This window comes from Aspergillus aculeatinus (genome assembly GCF_003184765.1).
Source record: "Aspergillus aculeatinus CBS 121060 unplaced genomic scaffold BO66scaffold_72, whole genome shotgun sequence".
Classification (NCBI taxonomy): domain Eukaryota; kingdom Fungi; phylum Ascomycota; class Eurotiomycetes; order Eurotiales; family Aspergillaceae; genus Aspergillus; species Aspergillus aculeatinus.
In genome coordinates, this window is record NW_020291541.1 from 126,626 (window position 1) to 143,764 (window position 17,139).

Consider the following 17,139-nt stretch of genomic DNA (forward strand, 5'->3'; position numbering starts at 1 on the left):
GCCGGATAAGATCAGATCCCCACCGAACATATCGAGATAAATACTTACCACAATGCCGGAAATGTTACCATGTCAACAAACCACAGTCTCACAGAGAATTCGAGTGCACAAGGACAAGGACAACAAGCATCATCTGCCGAGCATCTCCCTCGCTTGAGAAGTCCTCAAACTATCCAATCAATGCTCGCTGGCACCGTCACTACCTCCTCCCAAACCAACCACCTATCCACCATGGGATTCGATAATCTATACACCCCACCAGTAGGGATGCACGCCATTCCCCACCACCTCCTAGATCTCCGCGACGACTCCCAGATCGACCACGACATCATCCATGCAAAGCCCGTGAGCGATGAGAAGAACATCTGGTTCTTCTGGACGAGCGGATACACGAACATGCATCCATACACCCAGCGCAACGTGCGGGCATGGCACCGTCGCTTTTCCAAGCTCGGCTGGACGATTCGCGTTCTCGACTGCGAGAACGTGCGCGAGTACCTCGACGTCACCGACCCGACCCTCTTCCCGCGCGCCTTCGCCGACGGCACCATCAGCGGCACCTACGCGCCGCAGCACACGTCGGACCTCGTTCGCTTCCCGCTCCTCCTGCGGTATGGCGGGGTCTACGCTGACGTGGGGTTTATTCAGATCGGCGATCTGGACCGGCTCTGGAACGAGACGATTGCGAGCCCTGCGTCGCGGTTCGAGGTCCTCTCCTATTTCATGGGCCCTTCCGACCAACGTGGCTTGACCAACTACTTCCTCGCGGCCAGGAAAGACAACCCGCTCTTCCTGCGGTGTCATAAGCTGTTGCTGAAGTTGTGGGAAGGGAAAACGTCCACGGACGGCATGCATGCGAGTCCATTGCTGAAAGGGGTACCGTTGATGGGGGGTTCGTTCAAGATCGAGGAGGAGGGCAGCAAAATCATCGACGAGGAGGAGACCAGCAAGCTGCTGACGGATTACATCATCCAGGGCCAGGTGGTGTCGATGGTCATGGGGCTTGTGGACGAGGAGGACGGCTGGAACGGGCCGGAATATATCCGCGATCACCTCTACGGGATCGACTTCATGGAGGGGTCCCAGCTGATCAACGTCTTCACCGACTGGGACGGGCGCAAGGCCTTCGAGTTGATGTCGCTCCCGCTGCCGAAGGCAGGCGAGGCGGAGACGCCGGAGCAGAAGCAGGCGCGCGAGGTCGTGGAGGGCTGTCTCACGCGGAGTTTCGGGTTCAAGCTCGCCCACGGACTGATCTTGCGGGTGTTCAAGGAGACGCTGGGCTCGCTGTGGAGAAAGCACGAGGGCTCCGATATCGTTCCCGGAACGTACGCGCATATGCTGCGCCATGCGATCGTGTACTGGAACCAGGATGCGCTTCCGCCGACGCTCGAGTTCACGAATCCGGAGCCGATTAAGAGAGGTCCGCTGTTGAGGGATGAGTGAGTAGTTGGGGTAGTTCGGGATTAAATTATGTTTGTTTTTTTTCGCCTTGGAAAGAATACTGGATAGAGCTATAGAGATAATTGACATGGTGATTTGGTAGCAATACGAACAATCGTCTCGAAGTGTAAGGTTGTGCATTTGAAATATCAAGTATGCCGTAGCTGCTTCCATCTCAGCTTCAGAAGTGATAGGAGGTAGGTATGGGGATCTTCCAGCTCATATGGCTGCAAAGTTTTCACAATACGACGTAGCACTGTCGAGTTGTTTAGGACGGTCAAATTGACTAAACAAACATATCCTGCATCAGGCCAGCCATAGCAGATCTAGAACAATTGAGAAACGATAAATCTCGATGGAAAGAGTGATCAGTCGGTAGTTGTCAAGCTTTGCGAGGTTCTGAGGTAGCCTCTCCGCAAGAACAAACAACATGATATCGGAGTAATGCCTTCAATTCTTGGAGACGAATTTGATCTAGGAGTCAATGGTAGACGATGATTCCAATGAGCCCACAGGCGGGGCCGGGCTTTAGGCTGACAGACTGATGTGGTGTGGAAGAAGAATGAATTGAGGCTATCATCCAGGACGGAAGCTATCTACAACACGCAGCCATGGTACACCTAGCCCCGTGGTCAGTCAGCGACAACAAATTTTATAAAGGGGCCCATTGGCAAATCGCTTAGAATTTTATCCTCAACGCCCAGCCACCCGCCACCCCTCTAGCAACCACAAACGCCGCACACGCCGCCAGATACAGCACGCCCCCGAAGATGATCAATCCCCAAAAGCTCCCGCCGTTGCTCTCCTGGATCGCCCCGGCAATCGGGATGGCGGTGAGGGTCCCAAAGCTGACGAGGGTGAACGTCGTTCCATTCCTCTTTCCAATGTCCTCGGTCCGGCAGACCTGCGCGATACACACCGGGGTTAGGCTGATGGCGGCCCCGCTCCAGAACCCAAACAAGACCGAATACGCGATGATCGCGGCCTCGCTGGTGCCGGCTTTATACCAGAGAGATAATGTGATGATGCCGCAGACCAGCGCCGTCAAGGCCATGACGTTGAACCGGCCTATCCGGTCGGCCAGCAACCCGGGAAAGGCACGGCCGGGGATGGCGCCCACGTTGAGGAATACGCAGAGCTTGTAGGCCATGGATTCGCCGAGGTTAGCGGAGAGGCCGTAGGAGCACAGATAGGTGTACGGGACGAACACCGCAAACTCTACCAGCCATACGGCCAGGGTCGTGAGCGCGTAGTTGGGTTCGCGGAGGGCGTGGATGTCGATGCCCATGTGGCGACTCGGATCGGGCTTGAGGCGGGTCTTGAGGAGAAGGCATGCTAGCCCGCACAGCACGAAGCAGATGATCCCGATGATGCGTAGCGCCCACGCGAAACCCAGATGTGGCGCGACATAGAGGATGATCAGTGGGAAGAAAACGCCGCCTAGGCCGCCAGCTGTGCATGCGATGCCAGTGGCGAGACCCCGACGGACATTGAACCAATGGCCGATGGCAGAAATCGCAGGCGTAAAGAGCAAGCAGGACGACAGTCCGCCGAGGACGCTGAATGAGAGCATGATCTGGTAGTATTCTGATGATAGGTTAGCCTGCTGCACATATCAGACGTTGGTTCTGTTCATGTTGCTAACCTGTGCTGGCACTGAAGCAGAAGACTGCTACTATGAGGCCAATGGACCCTGGAATGACCACTGGCAGTGGTCCACGACTATCGAAGATGGGGCCTTTGACGGACAAGATCAGTTTTGTTCCGGCTACAGGGGCATGCAAAGCGAAACGTACCCACTTGGGCGCCCGCAAAGTAAAGAAAGAAGCTAAAAACCCCAAAAATCCAGCCGACGCTGGATTCAGAGTAATTCGACAGCTGGTGGGTGGATGTCCAGGCGTGCAGGACGGAGATGGTGTTTAATAAGCCCATAGAAGGCACCATTGCACACCACGACCCTAGTACCACCAGCCAGGCACGAAGCCCCCCTTCCGGGTAGGTCTCATCAGAAGCGTTGTAGGGTCCTTGCGGACATACGGATTGAGATGGGCCCTTCTCCAAAGCAACCTCTCCATCCTGATCTGAGCTGTGAGACATTTCGGCCTGGAAATCAAGCAAGCTCAATAGGACGGTGCTCTGTGTCTACTCAAGCCACAAAGCGTATGCACCACTCAAGCTTTCATCGACCCCAAAGTCGGAGGAAGACACCATCCTCATGACTACCATTGAGCCCTTGGCAATGGAAAAATTTGGCTTATCGCAAGGTGGAGCAGACGAGATAGTGTAGTTACCGGGCCGCAGGTGATTGGCTGCACCCCCTGGCTCCGGTGGGCACGTTTCCGCCCATGAATCCATCGCGCCACACCCGCCCGGCTTGTTGGAATTAGGAACAATAGACTCAGTCATAAACAGGTTCATACGAACCTTCCTGCCTGATCCACTGGTAATGTGGCTAGAGACGGCTGGCCTTCTTCCCAAGAATAGAGGGAATCGTCTCCCATATCAATTCCGACCGCCTAAACATGGGAATCACGGTTTTTGATACACGACACTCATTTGTGAGTGGAACTTCATATCACGTACTAGAAGGGATCGACCTGGAATATGTATTGTGAGCTGTGTACTTCCAGCGTCTAGAAGACCCACAAGTCGCCATGATAGCTCTAGGGGAGCGATATTGATGCCAGATAAGATTCGTATCGTTAGATAACTGCTTATGTGCAGGACTAATACGTCAATGCTATCATATAGTCGCATCAATTGTAATTCAAGGTCTGTATTTTAGCCGACAGAGAGCAGAAATGTGCTAAGCTCAATCTTGGCACTTTTTGAGCACGCCAGAGAGTCAATGTAACTTTTCAGCGCTAAGATGTGAGATCAGCTCAGCCTCGGAATGTTGTCAACACCATCCTGAGCCATTACCTACCTGGCAACTTCACTTTTATCCTTACCCAAGTTTACCGGATTTGGTAAATCCTGCGGCTTAGTGATGAAGATCATAAGCGATATTCCAAGATGAAGATATTGTTATTTGCCTCAATTTCCACGCTCATGAACATGCTGATGATCCATCATTTGATCAAGCAAAGCGTGGTTAAGGTTTTAGTGAAGATTACCTTGTGACGGCGGCCCTGGGCCTTGGTTGCCTGAGGTTGCTCGCTCACCGCCCACCTCGGTGGCCTTAGCTAGTTCTCGCAATTAGCCTGACGTAGTCAGAATCCAAACATCTTCCACCTCTCGGAGGCGTCATCACCTTGTGCAGCGGCGATCCTTGCGGAAAGAGGTCATAGATCTTCGATCGAATGCCAGAGAATGTACAGATAAGTCTTCATGCAGGGCAGTCATGCACACTAGCATTCCTAGTAGATCCAGGACCCCTGCATCTCGAATTTGACTCGGGTCTCAAGTGTCTGTTCGGCAAGTTGGAAAATCATCTGGATCAAGGGGCCATAGGATCGTGATCCATGAGTGGAGAGTGGATTAGGACACCACTAAACTGCTCAGCTTGGTAGGCTCAAGACCCAAGATACACTGTATAATACAAGCACATCGGCTGAGGAATGATCCTCACCTGCGCAGTGCGTTCAATCAAAAGCCTCACTGTAAAAGGTCGAACGCAGTATTCCCTCCAAGAGAGGATGGCTTAACTCTAAATTAGCCACCACACGCGATCATAGGGCTTTCTAAAAGGTATTTTTCCGTCATCGAAAGTCTATCCTTATCTAGAAGATATGAGTGAGAAATTGCTTCTTTGCTGTAATGCGACGAGAAAGTAGTCCTCGATCGGCTTAATGCATTCTGCAGGGCGTACCTTGAGGCCATCTGTGACGGGAGACAAGTTAGCTCTAGTCAAAAAAGCGTCCAGGAATGCATCCCAGATGATAGACCAACTATCAAAGGCACTTAAACATTGACACGTGAGAGTTTCTGTGGAGATCCGAGGAACTCTCCTTATGTTCGCGCAGACTGCTTGTGTCAGTAATTGTGCAGCTGGCAATGGAAATTGGTCCCGAGGCATGCAGGCGGAGAGAAACCCACCTTCTGAGATGAGGAAGTTGCTGACTGAATGAGGTAATCAAATTCTTTTTTAGAGGTGATGGACACTGACCTCTACCCCTTCTTGATTAACCCACATGTCAACAACGCCAACTTCTGCAGCTCATTGCCATTAGACTCTAGCGCTGAACTTTGAAGTCTTGCACGGAGCTGTGTCTTCACCAAACCTCGAAAGGTGTATAAAAGTGCGGCCTGCGCCGGGTGAAGCCAAGTTTTGATGGTGACACCTTGATAAATTGCATGTTAACTTCCATTGTCTATTGTTCTATATTGTCATTTCCTGGGAGAAAATCACTCTTACTCTTTCAGGCACGATAGAAAGCCAGATCAAAGTCAGACCAAGCATGATGTGGGGTGCTCAGGCCAGCAACGAATCCACTTCCAGTTAGCCATGTTGTTCCCTCTCCTTTTATACCACCTCCGCTGACCAATTAGACTCTTTTATTTGCAAGAGCTGCGTTCCATCGCCCGCACCTGATGAGGTTCTAGTCGAACTAAAGTATTCGGGTCTGTGCCATTCCGATATTCATGCATGGAAAGGTGACTCTTTCAGCCTTATTCGTCGTGATGCGATCTGACTCAGAAACAGGCACGCCCTCCACCATCAAAAGAGAAAAGCGCGTCGGTACGTTCTCTAACTTCTCTAACCAACTCACCTAAATCCTGCTAACAAGAGGCAAGAGGGACATGAGGGCACAGGTATCGTGATGGCTATTGGAAGTGAAGTAGAAGACATCAAAGTTGGAGATCATGTGGGCGTGCAGGTATATTCCGTTCCCAGGCTTTCGCAACTGCTGAAAGCTGACAGAGCAATAGTGGGTGAACAAAACTTGTGGTGTCTGTGAGGCCGACAAGCGGGCCGACTTTCTGGCTTGTTTTCAAGCCCAAATGACGGGCTTCTCTGTTGACGGGACCTTTGGCACTTGCTGCGTCATTCAAGCCCGTCATGCTGTCCGCATCCCTAAGGAGTATCCCCTCGACACCGTGGCACCTATAATCTGCGCCGGAACCACATGCTTCAGAGCTGTGGAAGAAACCGGGGTAGCAGAAGGCGACATTTTAGGTAAGTGCGACAACGTACCAAAAGTACGTACCTGGTTTGTAGTTACTGACTGGTACAAGCTGTTGTTGGACCCGCAAGTGGCATCGGATCACTGGTATGCCAGTACGCTAAAGCCCATGGTTGTCGGGTACTTGCAATCTCCACTGGAGGTGAGGGTCAGATTCTGAACAAGGACAATCTCCGGGTTGATTTCTATGTGGACTACCATACATCCCAAGACATTGTGACGGAAGTCCGAAAGCTAACCGTTGGTGGTCCTGACGCGGCCATCATGATCGAGGGCACTGAAGCACTTCTAGAGGATACCACTCAGTATGTTCGGCCTCGAGGGTCTATTGTTGTTGTGGGCAAGCCCCCAGGAAAAACAGGAGGTTTGGACATGTCTAATCTGCTGCTGCGAATGGGTCAAATCAAGTCGTCTCCCTACGGCGGTTCGAGAGAGCAGATTGAAAAGGCTATCGACATATTCGTTAAGAATAAGTTCTATCAGCCTTCTCATGTTATACCGCTTGATAAACTACCCCAGATGCTTCAAGCCGTACACCAGGAATACCCCGAGAATCATTCTCATAGGCCAAGCTCACGATACGAAAGTAGCTTGCTGGGGCAGGCAACAGTCAAGATCCCCTCGTTCAGTGAGAACACTCGACCCGAGGAGACTTTCCCAAAGCCTACATTCTATCAAGAGAGCTTCAATATCAGCACTTACATTGCGTATCGTTTGGAGGAGCTCGGAATTCGCGACTTCCTAGCTGTGCCTGGTGAGAGCCTTGCTCTAGTTAGTGATTTTGCTCTACTAAATTTTTGAAGGGGACACAAACCTTGTACTTCTGGATAGGCTGCTCAAGAATCCCAATCTCCGAATGATTGGGTGCTGTAACGAGCTCAATGCAGGTTACGCAGCAGATGGCTACGCCAGAACTTCGCCCGCGAACATCGCCGTTCTTATCGTACCATATGTGGTAGGGGCTCTTTCAGCCCTAAATGCAGTGGCAGGCGCTTGCTCTCAAAATATCAAGATCATCGTCCTCTCTGGTTGCCCAACAACAGGTATGCTAGCTAGTCGGAAGTTCTTGCATCATGCACCTAGCGCAACGAACAGAGAAAAAGCTCTCGATGCCTATCAGGGCGTCACTGCCGCCTCTATTCGTCTTCAATCAGCAGAAACAGCTGTTCAAGCCTTGGATGACGCTATAAGCAAGTGTCTCGCGTCCTCTCTTCCCATTTTTATTGAAGTTCCCAATGATATTGCAGGAGCTGCATGCTCCCCTCCTTCCCCGTTCAAAATATCTAAGACAATAACCCAAACTCGCAGAAATGAGGAAGCCGTCAATGCTATCACTGGGGCTTGGAATAAATCGGAGAAGCCTGTCCTCCTCTTTGGGAGCCTTGCGCGTCGTCTGCTTTCCGCGCATGACATTGAAGCCCTAGCTGATAGACTCGGCTGTGCCGTATTTTGCCAGCCCGATGGCCGCTGCATATCTGAATCGCACCCGCAGTATTGTGGCCAATTATGGAATGGTCTCACAAATCCGGAAGGAGAAAAGGTTTTCATGGACTCTGATCTCTGGCTCGTTGTCGGTGCAAATTGGTGCGACTTTCATGGTATCTTCACCAGCATTGACGAAGAAAAGAGCCACATGATCAGCATCGGCAAAGATTGGGTCGAATTGCCCGATGAAACATGCTTTCAAGGCATAGGCTTTGCCGCGGTGGTTAGACAACTTACCCGATCATCGATGGAACCCAAGCACAAGTCAGTTCCACGGCCAAAGCCGACCCTGGGGGCAAAGCCTCCACAAACGGAAGACCTTGAGGCTCCTTTAACACTGGAGCATGCTATGTATGGCATTCAAAACATTCTGCGAAGTGATGACACAATGCTTTGTGACGCAGGAGAGGCTTGGTTTCTCGCTAATCATATACGGCTTCCTCCCGGCACAGACTGCCAAATCCAAATGCCGTATTGCTCCATTGGTTGGGCACTACCAGCTGGACTTGGCGCTCAGCTTGCCCGCTCGCGGGGCCGTTCGATCATTCTGATCGGCGATGGTGGGTTTCAAATGACCGCACAGGAGGTCAGCACCATTGTTCGTCAGCATTTGAATCCGATCATCATCATTTTCAACAATCTTGGCTACAAGATCGAGGTATGTAGCGCCGTCAGATGTTTCCTCGCATTCACTGATCAAACCTCCTTAGACGACCGTCCACGATGGGCCGTATAACTACATCGCCAACTGGAACTATTCTCAGCTGGCCGCTTCTCTCTCCGCAAGCCCTCATGCATCCTCTCATAACCCTTATGCGACCAAGAAGCAGGAGTATATGGAAAGTAATCCGTCGTTGTTCACCCTGCAAGTCAGGACGCAGAGAGATCTCAAAGTGGCCCTCAAGAGAGCATATGACGAGCACGATAAGCTTGCCTTTCTCGAGCTGTGCATTCAACCGGATGATTTGAGCCAGGAGGTACGTCGGCTTGGCAAAGCATTTGCGCAGAAGAATGCCGAATAATCCTCTGGGTCGCCTGAAAGTTCTACTTCTAAGACGCCCAGCGCAACGACAAGCGGTTCCAGCAATCCAAGAGTCAATAGTCCTGTCAACACGTCAGTAAAAACATCTGTGACCAGTCCTTGCACTTCAGCAACAAGCGAAGATGAACCTGTGCAGAAAGGGAACGACGACGCCGGATCTCTGGATGAGCTTACTGCTTCTTCTCAAAGTCAAAATGACTCGCGACCCTAAGATATTTTTTGCGGGAACTGCGTACTTCGTTACTCCTTTCTCGTGGATTTGTCACACAGAACGTGAGATTTGAACACCCGTGGATGCGTTGCCGTATGCTTCGGTCTTTCAGCGATGGATGTCGGATATTTTCTATGGTAAGAAGCAGAGGGAGTGGACTGAGGTGGTGTTGGAGGGGGACTCGGAGAAACAAGTTGTCTTCTTGTCTTCCAAGATTTGGTTGATTTGTTCTATGGTTGTCTTGTATCGACGCAGTGTCGCTGTTCAGTGAGATTCCGAATCATAAATGTGTAGATCTTGCTTCGTGTCATGTTCAGGTCGCAGCCAAGGTAGCTCTCTCACTTATTTGTCTCCGTACGATCCAGCATATCTCAATGGCTCGAAGTCTGCAAAACTGCCGTTTATAGTTCCACTCGTAAGATGATCGGTTCTCCATTCCTTGTCGTTTCTCTAGTCATACTTGGAGAAAGGAATCAACACGGTTCTTGAATTCCTACTAATCAGTGAATTGGCCCGTGGGCGGCTTGTAGATAGTAAAATGTCTTGGTTTAGCAAAGCTGGATTTGAATAGATGCCAGTCAGATGAAGGTGTGGATCCCATGTCAAGTCAGGTATATTCACAGAACACCGGGAACTGGGGGGAAGTGTTCGTAGTTCCTTACACGCGTCTTTCATCTTTCTCGCTCGACTCTTCAACAACCGGTAACACCTCAAGTCTCTCTCCATCTCCATCAACGTCCTTGTAAAGCCTCTTCATCAACCTCTCTACATACCGTCAGCATAGTGTACCATCGTGTTGGAAAGTGAAGCTCGCTAAAAAAAATTCTCGTTCTTTTCCCTTTTTCCCTGGTAGCGGGAATTACTTCATGAGACAATTCTTCTTACGTTGAGGTTTCCTACCCCTTTTGGTTCTTCAGGATGCCTCTGCCACTACCCGGTGATGATGGTCAAGTGCAATTCATGTTCACGGTAGCTAGGCTCACGCCTGGCAGCAGCCAGCCACGCCGCCCAGAGACTGATGAAGAGGAGATGCTCAAATGTATGCAGCTGTACAAACTTGGGGTGCCTCTTTATACCCGTGAGGCGATTCTGAACGCGTACGGTCAGCTGAAGGTCAGCAAACGAGGCGATGCCATCAAGGTCATGGCCATAGACGGCACTAGTGTCGACTTTATCATCAATACTGGCAGAGTCTGGGTTGGTGCCGATGGATATGAGCGTGAGCTGTGCGTATACTTCCCCAAATTTCTTCAATCGCACGAGAGAAGAGACACACACACTAACGTTTTGGGTGGCCGTCGTATGCTAGTGGGAAACCTCGTCTGTGTTTCATGCCCATTCAAAGGCTGGAAAGCGGGGTCATACCCAATCAAGTGTACACCATCCCCTGCAGTATTCGTGTCGCCCACCGAGTCATCACACGCGACCCGATCACCAAGGAGAGATTCGAATATGGGGTTACCGCGTTCGAGAAGGTCCGGTTGAACCTCTTCACCACTCTCCACTTCTGGCGGAATAGCCCCTACTACCAGCTGCTCCGGCACCTGCTGGACGAGTACCCCAAGATGCCCCGGATCACCAAGATCATCGGGTTCGACTGCGGCAGTATGTCCCGCGACATGCAAGGCCAGCCGTCCAACAACTCCCGTGCTCGCTACCAGCATGCATTTCTCATCGCGCTGAAGGAGTACCTTGACGCCCGCAACTTCGAGACCACTGGGCAGGAGGTCCGCGTGTACGTGCAGAATGAGACGTACCTTGAGCGGGATATTGAGGTCATCCGGCAGTTCGGGGTACAAATGCTACAAGATCCGGAGGGGTTCCTCGTTATCGATGAGGAGACCGTGGTTTTCGCATGTCGACCCGAGTGCCCGGTGAGACAGATTGTGGCAGACCTGGCGATGCCGGCAATGATGATCTGGGATCATGAGAGAGATTCAACCAGGGTCAACGGGGTGCCTGTACAGCGCATGTAAGTTCTCTGCCAGAGTCGGCTGGTGCTCGATTCCAGATAAGAAAGTATCATAACCGGTTTGTCGCAGTTTTGACCCCTGGTCCACTCGCCTAGACAGTATGATGAGGTTCTACCATGTGCAGGACTTTCTCAACGATGAGATCAATTTCGATAAGATGGATGTGTGTATTCGTCGCCCTATGGCAGATGTGTACCACGGCTTGAATGATCCAGGACCTGGCGGCGATGCGAATATTGCCCAGCCAGTCGCGTAGTCCGGAGGTGGTGGTGATGGTGGCTGGTCTCTGATGTTGGTATATCTTGGCGATATGTGCAGCGGGTGTCTTTAATGATGTTCTTAGGGCAAGAGCGGGGATAGTGAAAGAGGATGAACATAGGTATGAACCATGAAGATTGTGTTTCTAATATTGTTCGTTGCTGGATGGAACAGACATGATTGGAGAAGTTGAGCTTGGCTCTTCGGAGGACGACAGTTCATCGATGATAATGTGGGTGGCGGGAGCTACTGTCCTGGAGCTCGGAGAAAGTCTTGCCGACTGATTAGTGAGCGCAAGAGTCTAGCCCGAGCCCAGATCTTTGTCAGATAGGTCATGGTTGTGACTGGTTATAACCAATATCAATAACCGAGTTGAGTTCTTGAATGCACACACACATCCCTAGCGGCACCGTAATCCCGGCTAGAAAACCATCTCAGCCGATCTATTGATACACCAGTGATGAGCAGCACACTTTAGGAACGAGTGTCGGCCTACCCGTAAGCAAACAGCTTGGATTTTGGGGCTGCTAGTCGCTAGATTAGGGGTATCCCATTGGAGACCTAAACTTGGGAAACGATTGAGGGCTAGAAAATATAATGCTTTGCAAGTAACTACCTAACTAAGTACTGTATGTTAACCATTGAACCAAGTCAGCCTGGAGGTTAGTACCTCCAGGCTTGTACTGTAAGTTACCTAAGGTGTAGCTAGTTCCCGTTACGGGTAAGCTTACTCGGATACCCCGCCCTGGAACACCCTCTTTCTTACCTACATAGTAACTTACGTATGTAGTACCAAGGTTATCTCCATCGCTTAATTCTGGTGTAATTCTGTGAGTACTAACGAGCAATTGTCTGGTAGCTTTCTCCATCCTATTAAATGTATATACTCCATAACACATTGTTGTTCCTGTTCAAAAGAACTTATCGCATATTCTCTGGTCGGTTGCGTCGTTCCTGCAGCGGTCGTGGAGATCATCACGTTTTTCTTAACCGGGGTTGCTGACCAGGGGAGATCCCAAAATAGCAGCGAGTGCACACTGCGTGCAGGAGTAGTGCAATAGTAGGAAGTAGTACGGAGTAGTGGTTAGGGTGTGATAGAAAGCCAGGGGAGGTGCAGATTCCCTGTAATCTCTGTAGTGGTAGTGGAAACTCGCCCTTGGCTGCTTGGCGGGAGACGCGTTCCTTCTCTTGGATGTCTCTTTCACACACGCTCTCTCTCTCTCTCGCTTTCATTGGGATCATCCAACACGAAACTCCCCACTGGGTCAGTCCACTAAACATGGTCTATGCTTCTCTAAACACATCTCACATTTGTTCACCTCTCTTCTTCACCTCGACAAGTATCACGTCAGGTTGCCTGATGCCAAGTCAGCCTGTCGCGGCTCCGACGCTCCGCCGACCATCGAGACCCTCCATCATTACCAAGCAGTGGGACGGAATATCAATGGGCAAGCCACGATCGACAACGGCTGGATCAGTCAATCCTCAACCTTGCCCAGTGCTCACATCCACCCAGCTATAATCCAACCACAAAGCAACAGCAATTGGATGATTATTTCGTCCACGTTCTTGGCTCGTAAAACTAAATCCATTCTGGGATGGGCTGCAACTGTTCCACCTGCACAAACCAATAGAATGAAGCATATTTCTCACGATCACCTGCTGCAGCAAGGCATCATCTCCAGCCAAAGACGGCAAGGGACAGTCTGCTCGGGCGATATTCCAGTTTCATGGCCCGTTTGCCCAGCTTTCTCCCAACGGCCACGGAAAGTCGCATTGGACATGTTCGTGCTATTCTCAATTTTTTTCCCGATTGCCGTGGATGCTGGCCCGGTTCTTCACTCCTTCCCCTCGCTTCGCGACTCTATATAAGCCACTCCTGCTCCCTTCCCCAACCCCCCAATTTTCGGCCTCCCCACGTCTTTCTTCTAGCGTCGTGTCGCTCTGTGTCAGATTCTTGCCGGTACTGGTGAGTCAATGTCGGCTGACCCTCTGTTTCACCCTAGACCGATGATTTGCTCACTTGGAACTTTACATAGACAAGCAGCGTGAAAAATGCGCTCAATTGGTCTTCTCGGCCTCGTTGCCGTCGCACAAGCCGCATGTCCGTATATGACTGGCGAGCTCACCCGGCGTGATGATTCCGACGCCTCTGAAGCCACTGAGGAGTTTCTCTCCCAGTACTACCTCAACGACAATAACACCTATCTCACCAGTGACGTAGGCGGTCCTATCGAAGACCAGAACAGCCTCAGCGTCGGTGAGCGTGGTCCCACTTTGCTGGAAGACTTTATCTTTCGCCAAAAGATTCAACGTTTCGACCATGAGCGAGTAAGGTTCCATGTCTACCATGGCGATCTAAGCTGACCATATAGGTTCCCGAACGTGCTGTTCATGCTCGTGGAACAGGTGCCCATGGTGTGTTTGTTTCCTACGGAGACTACTCCAATCTCACGGCTGCCTCCTTTCTTTCTGAGAAGGGGAAGGAGACACCTGTGTTTGTACGCTTTTCTACTGTCGCGGGTAGTCGCGGTAGCTCGGACTTGGCTCGTGATGTTCATGGTTTTGCAACTCGTTTCTACACCGACGAGGGCAATTTTGGTCAGTCTTCCGGTAATCTGCTCGAGACCTATACTAACGCTTCACAGACATTGTGGGAAACAACATCCCTGTATTCTTCATTCAGGATGCTATCCAATTTCCGGATCTCATTCATGCAGTCAAGCCTCGGGGTGACAATGAAATCCCTCAGGCTGCCACGGCACACGACTCCGCCTGGGATTTCTTCAGCCAGCAGCCCAGCTCATTACATACACTTTTCTGGGCGATGTCTGGCCACGGTATTCTACGATCGTTCCGATTCACTGATGGATTCGGAGTTCACACCTTCCGCCTGGTTACAGACAGCGGTGCAACTAAGCTGGTGAAGTTCCACTGGAAAACATTGCAAGGTAAGGCCAGTCTGGTCTGGGAGGAAGCCCAGCAGGTATCGGGTAAGAATCCCGATTTCCTGCGCCAGGATCTCTACGAGGCCATCGAGGCAGGCCGTTACCCCGAGTGGGAGGTACGTTTTTTACCTTTTCTTTCGAGGCGACGCACTGCTGACCCACATAGCTCGGCGTACAAATTATGGATGAAGCCGACCAGCTGCGTTTTGGCTTTGATCTTCTTGACCCGACCAAGATCGTTCCAGAGGAATATGTTCCTATCACAAAGCTGGGCAAAATGACCCTCAACCGCAATCCTCGCAATTACTTTGCGGAGACCGAGCAGGTTATGGTGTGTGCTCCCTATCCCGATGTGTAAACCAGCATGCTAAAGGTTCCAGTTCCAACCCGGTCACATCGTCCGTGGTGTCGACTTCACCGAGGATCCTCTTCTCCAGGGGCGTCTCTTCTCCTACCTTGACACCCAGCTGAATCGGCACGGCGGGCCCAACTTTGAGCAACTGCCCATCAACCAGCCTCGTGTGCCTGTCCACAACAATAACCGTGACGGTGCCGGTACGTCTTTTTCCTCATCTATGCTACCCTCATAGCTAAACCTGGCAGGCCAAATGTTCATCCCCCTCAATCCCAACGCCTACAGCCCGAACACCCTCAACAGCGGGTCTCCGAAGCAAGCCAACCAGACTGTTGGCAATGGCTTTTTTACAGCCCCCCGGCGTGTTGCCAATGGAAACTACCTTCGCAGCACCTCTCCTACATTCTCTGATGTTTGGTCTCAGCCCCGACTCTTTTACAACTCCCTCTCGCCCGCAGAGCAGCAATTTGTGATTGACGCAATCCGCTTCGAGAACGCCAACGTACAAAGCTCTGTCGTTCGGGAGAATGTTGTCCTCCAGCTTAATCGCATCTCCAACGATATCGCCCGTCGTGTGGCCCGCGCCATTGGCGTGAGTCCTCCTGCTCCTGACCCAACTTACTACCACACCAACACTACGGCTGGGGTCGGCAGCTTCGGCACCCCGCTGAAAAAGCTGGACGGCCTCAAAGTCGGCTACCTCGCTTCCGTTCAGAGCCCTTCTTCTATAGCCGGTGCCAAAACTCTCACCGACTCTCTGGCCAAGAAGAACGTTGACGTGGTTGTTGTGGCGGAGCGTCTCGCTAGTGGTGTCAGCCAGACCTACTCCGCCTCCGATGCCATTCAATTTGATGCACTGGTTGTCGCCCCCGGAGCGGAGAGTTTGTTTGCAGCTACCTCGTTGACTGCTCCTCAGGGCAACGCCACGACTTTGTATCCGGCGGGCCGTCCGCTGCAGATCCTCGTTGATGGGTTCCGCTTCGGAAAGCCCGTTGCCGCGCTGGGAAGTGGGTCCGGAGCTCTGAAGAGTGCAGGCATTGCGACCTCGAGAGACGGGGTCTACGTTGCAGACGAGGCATCGGACTCGTTCTTTGATAAGTTCACTGAGGGATTAAGGACATTCAAGTTCTTGGACCGGTTTGCCGTTGATAATTAGGCGATGAGCTGTGGTGGCATCCCTTCTGAGTATGCCTTGGTAGGAGGAGTGGGTGGCATCTGTCTATTCGCCTATATCGGTCGCTCTGTCCATTGCTCGGCTAGGTAACCGCTGCCCATGGTAGATTGATGACGGAAAATAAGCTGATATGGGCGCTGCCCTGACCGACTAATCTTTGATGTAATTATGATTAGCATTAGCCTTGCAAATATGAGCACAACTTCTGTTTCCTACATTATCGGCCACAAAAGAAGACGAACTTTATCTTGCTTGAGGTATTGGACAAGGCGCGGTTCTGAATTGAATCCTCCGAGGAATTAACCCATCAATTTACCACGGCATACCACCATTTATGATAACCTCTGTTCGACCCCGCTTGACCGCCTCGAACAAACAACCACCTCGAAACTCCCTCAACAGGCACGGTAACACAAAAGTATGACATAAATCTGACTTATCCCAGATATTCTAGTAGTGACACAGAAAAAGCAAGGGGGAAGAGGGGTCGCGATCCCCAAAACTGTCCGGTGTGACATTGAAAGAGGGAGCGGTAGCGGTGGGGTTGAAGCGCGGTGAGTCTCTCTCTCTCTCACCTTCGGAAGCAGAACCCGAAGATTGCTTTCGTTCATACGAGAAGCCAAAGTATCAATCAGTATTTATTCTACCCTCCTTCCATCTGTGAATCGTTTTTGTTGGTTGATACTCGGTTTACCTATTTTATGTCACTGTTTGCTTCCTGACTAAGGGATTCTTTGTGGTTCTTAAGAATTCGGTTTCAAGGTTTCAAGGCGAGATGACTTGATGATTGGAGGTCTTGTTCCCAGTTGTTTACTACCTTACTCTTTTACTCTCTCACATTTAGCCAAAAGGATCCGCATTGATAAGGTCGTACGATAAACCCCCTCCCTCCCCGCCTTTAAGACGGGTGAAAACCGAAGATAAGTTCACGAACTAACAACCACTGGAAAGTTGATAACACACTTGGGTACAGTAATGCTGAGTGGTCCAGCAAGCGGCAGCAGAAGCCGAACACCCCGCGGGCAGTGGGCACTGGTGGGCAGCTGAACCGATAAGTTAACTTTGGGCAGATGCAACTGCTGACGATCCCGCCTCGACGGAAGCCAATCGGGGGGTCCACCGGAGGG

General features: G+C 51.2%; 5 protein-coding genes across 5 annotated transcripts; 4 read left to right on the plus strand and 1 right to left on the minus strand.

Moving 5' to 3' along the window:
* Positions 1 to 56: 56 nt before the first annotated feature.
* BO66DRAFT_395948 (glycosyltransferase) lies at positions 57 to 1,526 on the plus strand. The gene has a single exon (XM_025648348.1). It carries the CDS (start codon positions 70 to 72, stop codon positions 1,441 to 1,443), a length of 1,374 nt encoding a protein of 457 aa, XP_025498681.1. The 5' UTR covers positions 57 to 69; the 3' UTR covers positions 1,444 to 1,526.
* Positions 1,527 to 2,119: 593 nt separating this feature from the next.
* On the minus strand, positions 2,120 to 3,537 carry BO66DRAFT_415608 (putative oxalate/formate antiporter; the record flags this gene model as incomplete). Its single annotated transcript, XM_025649542.1, has 3 exons — positions 2,120 to 3,027; positions 3,086 to 3,178; positions 3,237 to 3,537. The coding sequence occupies 3 exons, from the start codon at positions 3,535 to 3,537 to the stop codon at positions 2,120 to 2,122; spliced, it is 1,302 nt and encodes a 433-aa protein (XP_025498682.1).
* A 2,526-nt stretch (positions 3,538 to 6,063) lies between these two features.
* Positions 6,064 to 9,073, plus strand: BO66DRAFT_443619 (thiamine diphosphate-binding protein; the record flags this gene model as incomplete). The annotated part of the gene is made up of 6 exons (XM_025651522.1): positions 6,064 to 6,121; positions 6,178 to 6,260; positions 6,313 to 6,559; positions 6,619 to 7,320; positions 7,370 to 8,709; positions 8,762 to 9,073. 6 exons carry the CDS (start codon positions 6,064 to 6,066, stop codon positions 9,071 to 9,073), a joined length of 2,742 nt encoding a protein of 913 aa, XP_025498683.1.
* Positions 9,074 to 9,844: 771 nt separating this feature from the next.
* Positions 9,845 to 11,533, plus strand: BO66DRAFT_432441 (uncharacterized protein; the record flags this gene model as incomplete). Its single annotated transcript, XM_025650644.1, has 3 exons — positions 9,845 to 10,530; positions 10,698 to 11,276; positions 11,347 to 11,533. The coding sequence occupies exons 1-3, from the start codon at positions 10,223 to 10,225 to the stop codon at positions 11,531 to 11,533; spliced, it is 1,074 nt and encodes a 357-aa protein (XP_025498684.1). The 5' UTR covers positions 9,845 to 10,222.
* Positions 11,534 to 13,590: 2,057 nt separating this feature from the next.
* cat1 (catalase catB) lies at positions 13,591 to 15,994 on the plus strand (the record flags this gene model as incomplete). The annotated part of the gene is made up of 6 exons (XM_025648998.1): positions 13,591 to 13,866; positions 13,911 to 14,136; positions 14,184 to 14,599; positions 14,650 to 14,814; positions 14,864 to 15,038; positions 15,087 to 15,994. 6 exons carry the CDS (start codon positions 13,591 to 13,593, stop codon positions 15,992 to 15,994), a joined length of 2,166 nt encoding a protein of 721 aa, XP_025498685.1.
* Positions 15,995 to 17,139: the final 1,145 nt, after the last annotated feature.